At 57.8% G+C, this 15,493-nt stretch overlaps 1 protein-coding gene across 1 annotated transcript; it reads left to right on the top strand.

Moving 5' to 3' along the window:
- The first annotated feature begins 7,715 nt into the window (after positions 1 to 7,715).
- On the top strand, positions 7,716 to 15,011 carry PEA15 (proliferation and apoptosis adaptor protein 15). Its single transcript, XM_038768976.1, has 4 exons — positions 7,716 to 7,812; positions 13,059 to 13,232; positions 14,057 to 14,212; positions 14,323 to 15,011. The coding sequence occupies exons 2-4, from the start codon at positions 13,061 to 13,063 to the stop codon at positions 14,385 to 14,387; spliced, it is 393 nt and encodes a 130-aa protein (XP_038624904.1). The 5' UTR covers positions 7,716 to 7,812; positions 13,059 to 13,060; the 3' UTR covers positions 14,388 to 15,011.
- Positions 15,012 to 15,493: the final 482 nt, after the last annotated feature.

Here is a 15,493-nt window from a genome sequence, read left to right as displayed (position 1 = left end):
GAGCTGTAAAATGGGGATTCGATACCTGTTCTCCCTCCTACTTAGAGTATGCCTCCCCACCCCCACCACCACCCCCACCGCCCCACTGTGGGCTTGTTGATCTTGTATCTACTCTAGCACTTAATACAGGACATGGGTTCTAATCCTGACTCTGCCACTCGACTGCTGTGTGACCTTGGCAAGCCACTTAACTTCTCTGTGCCTCAGTTGCCTCATCTGTAAAATGGGGATTAAGATTGTGAGCTCCATGCGGGACAACCTGATTACCTTATACCTACCCCAGTGCTTAGAACAGTATTTGGCACATAGTAAGTGCTTAACAAATACCATAATTATTATTATTACAGTGTTTGGCACATACTTCTCGCCTTTAATAAATCCCACAATGATTAGAATTGCCCCCCCCCCTTTACTCCTGGCCCGAGATGAAGCAATCGACCCTCTAGACTGTTAACTCCTCCAGACTATAAACTCGTTGTGGGCAGGGAATATGTCTGTTTATTGTTGTATTGTACTCACCCAAGCGCTCAGTATAGTGCCTGCACAAAGTAAGAGCTCAATAAATAAGATTGACTGACGGACTGACAATGGCTAGACCTGGGAGCGAACTCTGCCTACACCTGGGCCCGGGCTTGAGTAGAAGAGACGTCCTGAGCAGGTTAGCCCAAGAAAGGTTAGCGCTTAGCACAGCGCTCTGCACACAGTAAATGCTCAGTAAGTATGATTGACAAATGGTTACCCCTGGGAAAGCCACTTTATTTGGAAACAGGTGACATCGAGGAGTTAATCTCACTTAGAGAAGCAGCATGGCTCAGTGGAAAGAGCCTGGGCTTTGGAGTCAGGGGTCATGGGTTTGAATCCCAGCTCTGCCAATTGTCAGCTGTGTGACTTTGGGCAAGTCACTTCACTTCTCTGGGCCTCAGTTCCCTCATCTGTAAAATGGGGATTAAGACTGTGAGCCCCCCGTGGGACAACCTGATCTCCTCGGAACCTCCCCAGTGCTTAGAACAGTGCTTTGCACATAGTAAGCGCTTAATAAATGCCATCATTATTATTATTATTTCATTCAGAGGAATCGAAACCCAACGCAGACCCTTTTCTTTTTTAATGGCATTTGTTTAAGCGCTTCCTACACGCCAGGCACTGTTCTAAGCTCTGGGGTAGATACAAGCTAATCAAGTTGGACACAGTCCATATCCCACATGGGGCTCCCAATCTTAATCCCCATTTTACAGATGAGGGAACTGGGGCACAGAGAAATGAAGTGAGTTGCCCAAAGTCACAACGGCACACAAGTGATGGAGGTCAGATTAGAACCCAGGTCCTTCTGACTCTCGGGCCCATGATCTAACCACTAGACATCACTGCAAGTCATGTCAAGTGGTTGGGGGCAGAACTCAGACTCAAACCTGGGTCCTCTGGTGACAACACAACACACCACTTCTAGGTGTAGTGACACCAATCAGACAATCAGTGGTATTTATTGAGGGTTTACTGCGTGCAGAGCAGTGTGGTTTAGTGGAAAGAGCACAGGTTTGGGAGTCAGAGGACGTGGGTTATAATCCCAGCTCTGCCACTTGTCTGCCATGTGACTTTGAGTAAGCTACTTTACTTCCCTGTGCCTCAGTTACCTCATCTGTAAAATGGGGATTGACAGTGAGCCCCAAGTGGGACAACCCGATTGCTTTGTATTTCCCCCAGTGCTTAGAGCAGTGCTTGGCACCTAGTAAGTGCTTAACAAATACTATAATCATTCATCATCATCATTCACTTAGGAGAGTAAAATACAACAAATTTGGTAGGCACATTCCCTGACCACAAAAAATTCACAGTCTGTAGGGCTTTAAGAAGATCAGAAGAAAACTTCTGCTCAATCAATCAATCAATCAATCAATCGTATTTACTGAGAGCTCACATTGTGCAGAGCACTGCACTAAGCCCTTGGGAGAGCACAACACAACAAAATTACAGATACATTCCCTTCCCACAATGATCTTACGGTCTAGAGGGGAGACACACGTTGATATAAATAGATAAATACAGATATGGACATAAGTGCTGTGGGCTAGGGTGGGCTGATGAGTAAAAGGAGTAGGACAGGATGACACAGAAGGGAGTGGGAGAAGAGGAAAGGAGGGCTTAGTCAGGGAAGGCCTCTTGGAGGAGGTGGGCCTTCAGTAAGGCTTTGAAGGCGGGTGGGAGAGTCATGGTCTGTCGGATCTGAGGAGGGAGGGCGTTCCAGGCCAGAGGCAGAGCTGAAAAACCACAACCAGAATCAGGTTTTGTGGCCTCTGGGGAAAGATTCCCCGTCGCCTCACCCCTCCTCATCCAGCTAACCACTTCGGTGGGCTTCAGGGGCCCGGGATGCTTGGTGATGACAGGCCGGACCACGGGAACGCACAATCCACGATACAGTCATTCATTCATTCATTCAATCGTATTTTTTGAGCGCTTACTGTGTGCAGAGCACTGTACTAAGCGCTTGGGAAGTACAAGTTGGCAACATATAGAGACGGTCCCTACCCAACAACGGGCTCACGTCGACGAGGAGCAGGGCGGCCTAGCGGAAAGAGCTCAAGCCTAAGAGTCAGAGGGCCCGAGTTCTCATCCCGGCTCCGTCACTTTTCTGTTGCGTGACCTTGGGCAGGTCACTTCACTTCTCCAGCCTCACTTTACTTATCCGTAAAATAGGGATTTTTACCCGTCCTTCCTCTCATTTAGACTGTGAGTCCGGTACGGGACAGGGACTGTGTCCGACCTAATTCACCTCAGGGCTTAGAATAGTGTCCGATGCCCAGAAAGCACTTAACTGATGCCGTAATTATTAATGATTACATTTGCAGGGATGGATCGCTGGCTCCCTTGTGGGGTTTGCCCGCACTGCTGACCTTCCCTGTTCTGGAGTCCCCTTAGGCACCCCCACCCCACCTCACAGCCAGGCCAGGGTGGGGGCCTGTAGCAGACGCTTCCCTCGGACGGTGGGGATGGAAAGTCCCGGGTCGGGAGAGGGGAGGGCTGGGAGAAGGAGGAAATGAGAACTAGCTGGGCGAGTAGGAGGAGGGCAATGGGGGGTGGGGAGGGACAGAGCTGGAGAGGGGGTGGGAAGATACAGGGAATAGAGGGGGAGTGGGGAGAAGTCAGGTGAGCCAGGGAGTGGGTGAATAGGAAGAGCCCCTGGTCAGGGCACAGAGGGGCTACAGGCAAGAGGGACTCTCAGAGCTTAAGTTCATGGAGAGAGGAACAATAACAATAATAATAATTGTGGTTTTTGTTAAGCGCTTACTATGTGCCAGGCACTGTGTACTAAGCGCTGTGCTGGGTACAAGCAAATCGGGTTGGACGCAGTCCCTGTCCCCGTTAGTACAGCGCCTATGCACACAGTAAATACGATTGAATGAATCATCACGGTCATCATTCATCACGGTCTCAATCCCCAATAGTGGATAGCACAGTCCTGGGAGCACAGTCATGGGTTCTAATCCCGGCTCCGCCACTTGTCTGCTGTATGGCCTTGGCCAAGTCACTTCACTTCTCTGGACCTCAGTACCCTCACCTGTCAAATGGGGATGGAGACAGTGAGCCCCACGTGGCACAGGGACTGTGTCCAACCTGATTTGCTTGTATCTACCCCAACGCTTAGCACCGTGCCTGGCACGTAGTAAGTGCTTAATAAATACCATTATTATTATTACAGTGGGCTTGCTGTGGGCAGACAGTGTATCTCTTTATTGTTATATTGTCCTCTCCCAAGAGGTTAGTACAGTGCTTTGCACACAGTAAACGCTCAGTATGGCTTAGTGGCAAGAGCACGGGCTTGGAAGTCAGGGGATGCGGGTTCTAATCATCATCATCATCATCAATCATATTTATTGAGTGCTTACTATGTGCAGAGCACTGTACTAAGCGCTTGGGAAGTACAAATTGGCAACATATAGAGACAGTCCCTATCCCGGCTCAGCCACTTGTCTGCTGTGTGACCTCGGGCAGGCCACTTTACTTCTGAGGATGAAGACTGTGAGCCCCATGGGGGACAACCTGGTGACCTTGTATGTACCCCAGTGCTTAGAACAGTGCTTGGCACATGGTAAACGCTTAACAAATACCATAACTATTATCATTACCATTGAATGAATGCGTGAATGAATGAGGGAACTGAGGCCCAGAGAAGTGAAGTGATTAGCCTAAGGTCACTCGGCAGTCAAATGGTGGAGGCAGGATTAGAATCCATGTCCTCCCGCCTCCCTGGCTGGGGGTCTGCCCACTAGGCAAGGCAGAGAGGAAGTGGGGGGGCAGATAGACAGGAGGGTACGGGGGTGGCAGACAGGCGGGTACGGGGGGGGGGCGGCTGTTCCTAGGAGTTCAAGAGCTGTGGGTGTCGGTGCCCTCATCTGCATACATTTGCACATCATTTAATAATAATAATAATAATGATGGCATTTATTAAGCGCTTACTACGTGCAAAGCACTGTTCTAAGCGCTGGGGAGGTTACAAGGTGATCAGGTTGTCCCACATAGGGCTCACAGTCTTAATCCCCATTTTACAGATGAGGTAACTGAGGCTCAGAGAAGTGAAGTGACTTGCCCAAAGTCACACGGTGACAAGTGGCGGAGCCAGAATTTGAACCCATTACCTCTGACTCCAAAGCCCGGGCTCTTTCCACTGAGCCACGCTGCTTCTCTGCCCTTGCAGCACCGCCCCCCCCCCCCACGCCCCCAAGCTTCAGGCATATGGGGAAGCAGGAGGAAGGAAATTCAGCAGGGGGTCAGCGGGGGGTCACTGGGCATCCCGCCGGAGACCGAGTCGGAGGGCCACCACCAGACACGCGGAAATAATAATGATGATGGCATCTGTTAAGAGCTTACTATGTGCAAAGCACTGTTCTGATCGATCAATCGTATTTATTGAGCGCTTACTGTGTGCAGAGCACTGTACTAAGTGTCTGGGAAGTACAAGTTGGCAACATATAGAGACAGTCCCTACCCAACAGTGGGCTCACAGTCTAAAAAGCACTGGGGAGGTTACAAGGTGATCAGGTTGTCCCATGGGGAGCTCACAGTCTTCATCCCTTCCCTCCTTCTCCAGCCCAGCCCGCACCCTCCGCTTCTCTTCAGCCGCACACCTCCTCACTGGGCCTTCTTCTCGCCCGTCCCGCCGCCGACCCCCGGCCCATGTCCTCCCCCTGGCCTGGAATGCCCTCCCTCTGCCCATCCGCCAAGCTAGCTCTCTTCCTTCCTTCAAAGCCCTACTGAGAGCTCACCTCCTCCAAGAGGCCTTCCCAGACTGAGCCCTTTTCCCTCTCCTCCTCCCCATCCCCCCGCCCTACCTCCTTCCCATCCCCACAGCACTTGTATATATATATATATATTTCTACAGATTTATTACTCTATTTATTTTACTTGTATATATCTACTATTCTATTAATTTTGTTAATGATGTGCATATAGCTTTTATTCTATTTGTTCTGACGATTTTGACACCTGTCCACGTGTTTTGCTTTGTCGTCTGCCTCCCCCTTCTAGACTGTGAGCCCGTTGTTAGGTAGGGACCGTCTCTATAGGTCGCCAACTTATAGTTCCCAAGCGCTTAGTCCAGTGCTCTGCATACAGTAAGCACTCAATAAATACAATTGAATGAATAATAATGATGGCATTTATTAAGCGTTTACTATGTGCAAAGCACTGTTCTGAGCCCTGGGGAGGTTACAAGGTGATCAGGTTGTCCCATGTGGGGCTCACAGTCTTAATCCCCATTTTACAGATGAGGCAACTGAGGCCCAGAGAAGTGAAGTGACTTGCCCAAAGTCACCCAGCTGACAATTGGCGGAGCCGGGACTTGAACCCATGACCTCTGACTCCAAAGCCCGGGCTCTTTGCACTGAGCCACGCTGCTTCTCAATCCCCATTTTCCAGATGATGCAACTGAGGCCCAGAGCAGTGAAGTGACCAGTGCAAAGGCACCCAGCTGACAATCGGCAGAGCTGGGATTTGAACCCATGACGTGCGGTACAGCGCTCTAAGCGCTTAGTACAGTGCTCTAAGCGCTTAGTACAGTGCTCTGCACACAGTAAGCGCTCAATAAATACGATTGATTGATGACGTCTGATTCCCAAGCCCGGGCTCTTGCCACTGAGCCGGGGAGGAAGACCCAGGACCGAGAGGCGGAGACCCGGAGCCCAGAGACAGACTTGGGGCGCAAGAGACTGTGAGCCCACTGTTGGGTAGGGACTGTCTCTGTATGTTGCCAACTTGGACTTCCCAAGCGCTTAGTCCAGTGCTCTGCACACAGTAAGCGCTCAAAAAATACGATTGATTGATTGATTGATTGAAGAGACAGAGACGGAGAGACTGACGGAGCCACAGCTGAGAAGAGGAGCCCGGGAGATGGAGCCCTCCAGGAGGCCTTCCCTTCCTCTCCCCCTCGTCCCCCTCTCCATCCCCCCATCTTACCTCCTTCCCTTCCCCACAGCACCTGTATAGATGTATATACGTTTGTACATATTTCTTACTCTATTTATTTTACTTGTACATATCAATTCTATTTATTTTATTTGGTTAGTATGTTTGGTTTTGTTCTCTGTCTCCCCCTTCTAGACTGTGAGCCCACTGTTGGGTAGGGACTGTCTCTAGATGTTGCCAACTTGGACTTCCCAAGCGCTTAGTCCAGTGCTCTGCACACAGTAAGCGCTCAATAAATACGATTGATTGATTGATTGATTGATTGATTGATTGAAGAGGCAGAGACGGAGACACAGACGGAGCCACAGCTGAGAAGAGGAGCCCGGGAGATGGAGCCCTCCAGGAGGCCTTCCCAGCCTGAGCCCCTTCCTTCCTCTCCCCCTCGTCCCCCTCTCCATCCCCCCATCTTACCGCCTTCCCTTCCCCACAGCACCTGTATAGATGTATATACGTTTGTACATATTTCTTACTCTATTTATTTTACTTGTACATATCAATTCTATTTATTTTATTTGGTTAGTATGTTTGGTTTTGTTCTCTGTCTCCCCCTTTTAGACTGTGGGCCCACTGTTGGGTAGGGACCGTCTCTAGATGTTGCCAACTTGGACTTCCCAGGCGCTTAGTCCAGTGCTCCGCACACGGTAAGCGCTCAATAAATACGATTGATTGATTGATTGATTGAAGAGGCAGAGACGGAGAGACTAGACGGAGCCACAGCTGAGAAGAGGAGCCCGGGAGATGGAGCCCTCCAGGAGGCCTTCCCAGCCTGAGCCCCTTCCTTCCTCTCCCCCTCGTACCCCTCTCCATCCCCCCCATCTTACCTCATCATCAATCGTATTTATTGAGCGCTTACTGTGTGCAGAGCACCGTACTAAGCGCTTGGTACACCTTACCCCCTTCCCTTACCTCCTTCCCTCCTCCTTCCCTCCTTCCCTTCCCCACAGCACCTGTATATATGGATATACGTTTGTACATATTTCTTACTCTATTTATTTATTTATTTTACTTGTACCTATCTATTCCGTTTATTTTATTTGGTTAGTATGTTCGGTTTTGTTCTCTGTCTCCCCCTTTTAGACTGTGGGCCCACTGTCGGGTAGGGACCGTCTCCAGATGTTGCCAACTTGGACTTCCCAAGCGCTCAGTCCAGTGCTCCGCGCACAGTCAGCGCTCAATAAATACGATTGATTGATTGATTGAGCCCCTCCCCCCGGGGGGGGCGGGTCCCCCCTCGGTCCCCTCCCCGGGTGTGACGTCACGGGCGGCGGGCGCGGGCTCTGCCTCCGGTGGCGGCGGCGGCGGCGGTTTTGGGAGCAGGGGACGCCGGGGTCCGCGCCCACACCCTCCCCGGACTCGGTGAGTTGGGGGGAAGGGGTGATCGCCCCCAACCCCTCCCCAACCGGAGCTTCTGGATCCCCCCCATCCCTGCCTGCCTCGGTTTCCCCACGAGAGCCGGAGTCCGGGTGGGGGACCCCCGGGCAGTGACACCCCCCCCTCCTCCTCCATCCCCCCGGGGATCCAGCGCCAGCTGCCCCGCACCCTTAGCTGGGGGTCAAGAGGGGCAGAGCCTCCCCACCCCAAACGCGGTCACACAATCCACACAATCCACACAATCATCATCCCACCACCTCTCCCGGCCGTCGCCACCCTGTGACTGAGTGGGCGTGGAGCCGGCGGGAGGGGACGGGACGTGTCCGTGGGTGTCCCCGGGCACCTGGGACTCTGTGGGCGGGTGGGCGTGGGGGGATGTGGGGAGGGTCCGAGCGGTCGGGGGCCTGATGGGCCTGCCTGGGAGCTCGCGTGGCCCGCGGGGATGCTTCGGGTGCATTTGTGACCGTGGACGGGGTGTGCGTGCGTGGCTTTGTATGTGCCTGGCATCCTTGTAGGAGGCCCCCGAACATCTGTGTGGGCGGTGAGGAAGGACTGGGTGTGGACACGCAGCGTCTCTCAGAAGCCCCCCCACAACCTCCCCGGGACGGTGGGCAGCCTCTGCCCAGCCACGTTCCTTAGTTTCAGTTTCCCCTCCTTACGGTCGGGGTGTGGGGGGGTGAAAGGAGGGAGAGGGGCAGTCAGAAGGCATCCACAACCCCCATTCTCTCCCCCTGGTCTCCCCAACTTGGGCACCGGGAGCCAGGTTTTGCCCCCCACCCGCCTTGGCCGGGACTGGGCCGAGGAGGGAGGGGGCGGGCAGCGGGGAGGGGAAGGCCCGGGCTTGGCAGCTGGGCCAGGGGAGCCGGAGGCCCCGGCCCGGTCCTGGCTCTGGTCTGGTGGCCAGGGAGAGTGAGCCAGGGGTCCCAGCCTCATCTAGTGACCGGGGAGTGGGAGGGGAAGACAGAGGCCCCCGCCTGGTCCTGGCTCTGGTCTGGTGGCCAGGGACAGTGAGCCAGAGGCCCTGGCCTCATCCCGGCCCTGGTCTGGTGGCCAGGAAAGGGGAGCTGGAGGTCCCGGCCTGGTCCTGGCTCTGGTCTGGTGGCCAGGGAGAGCGAGCCAGAGGCTCTGGCCTCATCCCGGCCCTGGTCTCGTGGCCAAGAAAGGGGAGCCGGAGGTCCCGGCCTGGTCCTGGCTCTGGTCTGGTGGCCAGGGACAGTGAGCCAGAGGCTCTGGCCTCATCCCGGCCCTGGTCTGGTGGCCAAGAAAGGGGAGCCGGAGGTCCCGGCCTGGTCCTGGCTCTGGTCTGGTGGCCAGGGACAGTGAGCCAGAGGCCCTGGTCTCATCCCGGCTCTGTCTGGTGGCCGGGAAAGAGCAGCCGGAGGCTCCCGCCTGGTCCTGGCTCTGGTCTGGTGGCCAGGGAGAGTGAGACAGAGGCCCTGGCCTCATCCCGGCCCTGGTCTGGTGGCCAGGAAAGGGGAGCCGGAGGTTCCGGCCTGGTCCTGGCTCTGGTCTGGTGGCCTGGGAAGGGGAGCCGGGCACTCCAGCCCGGTCCTGGCCTGGTCCTGGCTCTGGTCTGGTGGCCAGGGAGAGTGAGCCAGAGGCTCTGGCCTCTTCCCGGCCCTGGTCTGGTGGCCAGGAAAGGGGAGCCGGAGGTCCCGGCCTGGGCCTGGCTCTGGTCTGGTGGCCGGGGAAGGGGAGCCGGACACTCCAGCCCGGTCCTGGCCTGGTCCTGGTTCTGGTCTGGTGGCCGGGGAAGGGGAGCCGGTCACTCCATCCCGGTCCTGGCCTGGTCCTGGCTCTGGGCCGGTGGCCGGGGAAGGGGAGCCGGACATCCCAGCCCGGTCCTGGCCTGGTCTGGGGGCCGGGGAAGGGGAGCTGGAGGGCCTGGGCCTGGTCTGGTGGCCGGGGAGGGAAAAGAGGGAAAGAGTGAGTCAGGGTTTGGCCCGAGAGAGCCCGGAGCCCGCCCCAGAGAAGGACCGACCCACCGACCGAGCGACACACAGACAGATGGACGGGCCGCAAGCCGGTCGCCAACTCCAGGACAAACTGCCAAGTGGCGGGGGAGCCTGGGGAGGAGGGAGGAAATTATGGCTGCCTGGGTGTATCCCTCCAACGCTGTGGGTATGTGTGTGTGTGTGTCATTCCACGGGTGTGTCGGTTCTTGTGTGCGAGTGTGGGTGTCTGTGTGTGCGTCTGCCTGCATCTGTGGGTCTGGCACTCTGTGAAAGAGAGAGTGAGTGAGTGAGTGAGTGAGTGTGTGTGTTTTGCGGGGCGCCATTGCTGGGAAGGCTAGTTCCCTTTGTGGTGAGATCCTGGTGGGAGTGAATTGGCAGCTGTGCCGTGTGCCCGCCTGTGCCCACCCAGCCGGGACGAGGAACAGGAAACCAACAAGCTGAGAGCTCTCCTCACCCTCCTGCTGCCAAGCCTGGGAAACTGGCCGCCCCCGCACCCACACTCTTGCACCCCCGCCCCCATAAACACTGGAGAAGCAGCAGGGTTTATTGGTTAGAGCCCGGGCCTGGAAGTCGGGAGGATCTGGGTCTTAATCCCGGCCCCGCCGAGTGTCTGTGGTGTGACCTTGGACGAGTCACTTCACTTCTCCCCGTCTCAGTTGCCTCATCTGTAAAACGGGGTTTAAGACTCTGAGCCCCTTTTGGGACAGGGACTGTGTCCAACACGATTAGTTTGTAGCTACCCCAGTGCTTAGTGTGGTCCCTGGCCCATAGTGAACGCCTAGCGAATGCCATAAAAAAAACAAAAACCCAAGAAACCTAAAACACTAACACACACCTAGAGCCACATGCCTTAACACACTTACATGGCTGGACATACATGTCCCCAGCCACACGGGCACATACACACACGCCTCTGACACAAATTGTACTCTCCCGAGCACTTGGTACAGTGCTCAGCACGCACTAAGTGCTCAATAAATACTGTTGAATGAATGAACCTGCACATACACCCAATTCCCTTCAGCCCCTCCCCCTTTCTGCCATCATCCTCTCCCCTCTTTTCCCCCCGGTGGGGAAACTGAGTCCCAGGCAGGGCCTGGATCCAGGCCCTTATGAGAGGTGTTGCTCGGGGGCCAGAGGGACGGGACAGACTCAGAGATCCAGAAACCAACCTCCACCCCAGGGTGGGGGAGAGAGACAGAGACAGCGAGGGTGCTGAGGACCGAGGCGGCGGGGGGCTTCCTTCTGGGGGTCACCTCCCATCGAAGCCCCCGTTCCGAGCTGGGGCCTGCGGTGGGAGCCGGAAAAGGTGGGTGGTCCACCGCCCTTCTCTGCTTGTTCCATCCCGGGAGTCTACCCACACTCCTCCCGGCTGTCGATCCTCCCCGACGGATGGGGTTGAAACACTTCGGGTTCCCAACCCCTCCCCGCCGACGTTGCCAACTTGTACTACTTCCCAAGCGCTTAGTACAGCGCTCTGCAGGCAGTAAGCGCTCAATGAATACGGTTGATTGATTGATTGACGTGGGCCTGTGGGTCCCTGGAAGGGAGAGGAGGGTGGGGGTGGGGGGAGGGCAGGGAGAGGAGCTTGCGGCCCCCTCCCCCCCCCTTCCGAGGGGGTTGCGGCGGCGGCAGCTGCCGCCCGGGGGATGGGATGGGGCGCCCTTAATTCCCAGAGATTATGGGGGATTTGGCCGTCGGTGATGGACGCCGGGGCGGGGGCGGGGGGAGGTCCCCCGCCCCCCCCCCTTTCCTCGGCCCTGAGCCAGAGTCGCCCCTTCCCACGGTTGGCAGCCCTGCCCCTGCTGCCAAGAGGGCCCGGGCTGGGGTCCCCGGTGGAGGGGGGAGGGGCGGGGGCCGGTCCAGCCCGAGAAATTCATTCAGCCGTATTGATGGAGCGCTTACTGTGTGCGGAGCGTTGTGCCGAGCCCTTGGGAAAGGCCAGTGCAGCCGAGGGACTGACGGGGCGGGGGGCGGGTCACCCAAGGGTCATGGCATCCGTCCTCCTGCCCACGCCACGGACCCCCGCGGGGGCGGCGGCCGTTGCCATGGCGACCGCCGGGCCGCGTGGCGCGCCCCCCCTCCCCTCCCCCCGGGCCCCCCGGGCGGCGGTGACCTAGATGTGCGGGGAGGGGGGCGGGAGCGGTCCGAAGGGGGGGCCCCCCCCCCGGCGCCCCCCGCCTCCCACCCGGCCTGGGAACCGGGCCCGGGGCCAGCGGCCACAAAAACCCGCCCAAGGGCCACAAAAGCCGGGGCCAGCCGTGCCCCCCGCGCCCCGCCTGCCAGGCCGGCCGGCTGGCTGGCTGGCTGGCTGTTTGGGGGGCGGGCGGGCGGCCACCGAGAAAGCGGGAGTGGGGGGTTACCATGGTAACCACCGCCTCCTCCGGCCTGGGGACAGTTGCCCGGGCAACCGGGAGGGGGTGGGCGGCCAGCGCCAAGGCTTGGAAGGGGGGGGGGGGCTGAGCCTTCTTCCCCCCCCCCCCCAGTCCATCCCCCTCCCCCAAATCCTGGGCTTGGGCGAGCAGGACAAGACGGGCCTGGGACCCCCCTGGGCTGGGGCCGGGACCCCCGGGTCCAGTTGGGGTGGGGAGCGCTCTGTGCTCTCGCCCCCGCCCCCCAAAAAAGGCCTGACTGGGAAGGCGGCTTGAGCGAGTGTTAAGAGCGGGGGACTGGGAGTGAGGGGACCTGCACCCCGCCCTGACCGACGGGGTGACCTCAGCCAAGTCGTCTGCCCTGTCCGGGCCTCAGTTTCCCCGTCTGTACAACGGGAGCCCCTTGGGGGCTGGATGGGATCTTCTCCGCTCCCCCTTCACCCCCGGGGAAGCTCAGTCTGGACAGTAACGACACCCCTCTGGGAGGCAGAAGGACCTGGGTTCTAACCCCTGCTCCGCCTCTCGTCCGCCATCAGACCCTGGGCAAGTCACGTCCCTTCTCTGGGCCTCAGTTCCCTCATCCAAGAAATAGGGATGAAGACCATGGGCCGGGGACTGTGCCCACCCTGATTTTGCTCATATCCCCCCCGGCACTTATTTTGTTAGTATGTTTGGTTTTGTTCTCTTGTCTCCCCCTTTCAGACTGTGAGCCCACTGTTGGGTAGGGACCGTCTCTAGATGTTGCCAATTTGTACTTCCCAAGCGCTTAGTCCAGTGCTCTGCACATAGTAAGCGCTCAATAAATACGATTGATGATGATGATGACGTAGTAAGCGCTTAACCGGTGTCACAGTTGCTGTTCTCCTTTGTGTCCCTGCCGGTCTCCCGCCCGCCGTGCCCACAGCCATGGCCGAGTACGGGACCCTTCTGCAGGAGCTGACGGAGAACATCACCCATGAGGATTTGGAGCAGCTCAAGTCCGCCTGCAAGGAAGACATCCCCAGTGGGCGGGGCGGAGAGATCACCACCGGCAGCGCCTGGTTCAGCTTCCTCGAGAACCACAACAAGCTGGACAAGGGTGAGGAAAGGAGGGGCACCGCCCCCATGGTCACGCCGGCCATTCCCCTGCCTCAGTCGCCTTCTGCCCCCCCAGGGATCGCGTCTCCTTCGCCGCCCCCCGTTTTTATTGTATTTTTACGGCATCCGTTAAGCACTTACTATGTGCCAGACACCACTCTTAGCGGTAGAAGCTAATCGGGTTGGACGCGGTCCGGGTCCCACGCGGGGCCCGGACTCTATCCCCGTTTTAGCGGATGGAGCAGGAACCTGGGCGTCAGGTCGTGGGTTCTCATCCCGGCTCCGCCGCTCATCTGCCCTGTGGCCCTGGGCGAGTCACTTCTTCACTTCTGTGGGCCTCGGTTACCTCATCTGTAAAATGAGACCGTGAGCCTCATGCGGGACAGGGACCGTGTCCAACCCGATTGGCTTATATCCACCCCAGCGCTTAGTACGGTGTTCGGCACACAGTAAGCGCCTAACAAATACCACAATTGTTATTATTATTGAGGCACGGAGAAGTGAAGTGACCGGCCCCAGGTCACACAGCAGATCATCATCATCATCATCAATCGTATTTATTGAGCGCTTACTGTGTGCGGAGCACTGTACTAAGCGCTTGGGAAGTACAAGTTGGCAACATTAGAGACAGTCCCTACCCAACAGTGGGCTCACAGTCTAAAAGGGGGAGACGGGGTGGATGCTTCTTCTGATTCCCAGACCCGGCCTCTATCCGCTAGACCACGCCAGTTCTCAGTTGCTGGGAAGTTGGGGTTCAACTGGATGCTGGCAGTGGGTGGGAGGGTCGGTCATCTGACCTCCACGTGCTCCCCTCCCCGTCCCCAGACAACCTGTCCTACATCGAGCACATTTTTGAGATCTCCCGGCGCCCGGACCTGCTGACCATGGTGATCGACTACAGGACCAAAGTCCTCAAGATCTCCGAGGACGACGAGCTGGACACCAAGCTCACCCGCATCCCCAGCGCCAAGAAGTACAGAGGTGGGTGCTGCACGGCCGCCCCGCCTTCCGCCCCTGGGGTGGGGGCGGGACGGGGGGCAGAGGTGTCCCGGCTCACGGGCCCCCGCTTCCTTCCCTCCCTCCCGCCTCAGACATCGTCAGACAGCCCTCGGAGGAGGAGATCATCAAACTGGCTCCGCCGCCCAAGAAGGCCTGAGGAGGAGGAGGAGGAGGAGGGCCAGACCTTCAACCGACCACTCACCCTCCCCCCCCCGTCCCTCCCAGCCAGAGGAAGGGGAGGGATCGCCCTGTAGCCCCTCTCCTCTCCCCCATCCAACTAACCTGGTCTAACCCCCCGTCCTGTGCGTGTGTGTGCGCCTTGTCCGTGTCCATCCGCCTCACACCGACCTGGCGTGGGGCTGGGGGGGTGCAGCTTGGCTGGTGGCCCGGCGGGAGCTGTTTCTATGCACACTCCCCGCCCCCCCCACCCCAAGCCCCTTCCCCGAGAGCAGCCCCCCTGCCCTGGAGGGAGCTGCTCAGAGACTGTTGCGCAGTGTCGTGTCCCCCCCCCTCCCCATTTATCCCCCTGCTGGGAACCATGAAGAAGGGATGACAGGATCTCCCCCTTGCTCCTCTAATATTTCCCTTTGCACTGAGCCCCCCCCCCCGCCACCCGATATGTGAGACCTCCCCCCCGCCCAACCTCCCCTCACCAAGCCAGTGAGGGCAGGGACCAGGGCGGGGGAAGGAATATAGCACCCCCAGCCAGCCCCCTCCCCTGACCGTGCTAACTGTGTGTACATATATATTCTACATATATGTATATTAAACCCCGCCGCACTGCCGCCTGTCTGCCCCCCCCCCGCCCCCCCCCCCCCCCCCCAGGTCCGTGTGCTTGCTCGTGTTAACTTATTGAGCGGGGTGAGCTGGGCGGCCCGACGGACGGCGGACGGACGGTGGACGGAGCCCGAGAGAGGGGGGGAAGGACAGAGGAAGTGCGAGTTTTGCATTGTGCAGGCCTGAGCCTGGCTTTATTTAGAGAAGGGAAGGCTTGTGGGAAGGAAGTCGGAGCAGATTTGACTGGGAGCCAGAGAGCCGAGGGAGAGGAGGGGGCAGGAGTTGGAACCGGGAAGAAGCCAGATGTGCGGGGAGGAAGCCCACCCCCCAACCCCTCCACCCCCACCACTGCCGCCGCGGACACCTGCCTTAACACTTGCCTCTCTGGACGTTTTTTGCCTTAAAGGCCTCACCCGCTCCCCCTCCCCGCCACCCACCCCCCCGTTCCCCCCCGCCCTGCTTCTGCCTCGGTGGAGTGTGTGTTGC

The sequence above is a fragment of the Tachyglossus aculeatus genome, chromosome Y4, assembly GCF_015852505.1.
Source record: "Tachyglossus aculeatus isolate mTacAcu1 chromosome Y4, mTacAcu1.pri, whole genome shotgun sequence".
Taxonomy (NCBI): domain Eukaryota; kingdom Metazoa; phylum Chordata; class Mammalia; order Monotremata; family Tachyglossidae; genus Tachyglossus; species Tachyglossus aculeatus.
This window is presented reverse-complemented; position numbering and strand designations above follow the sequence as displayed.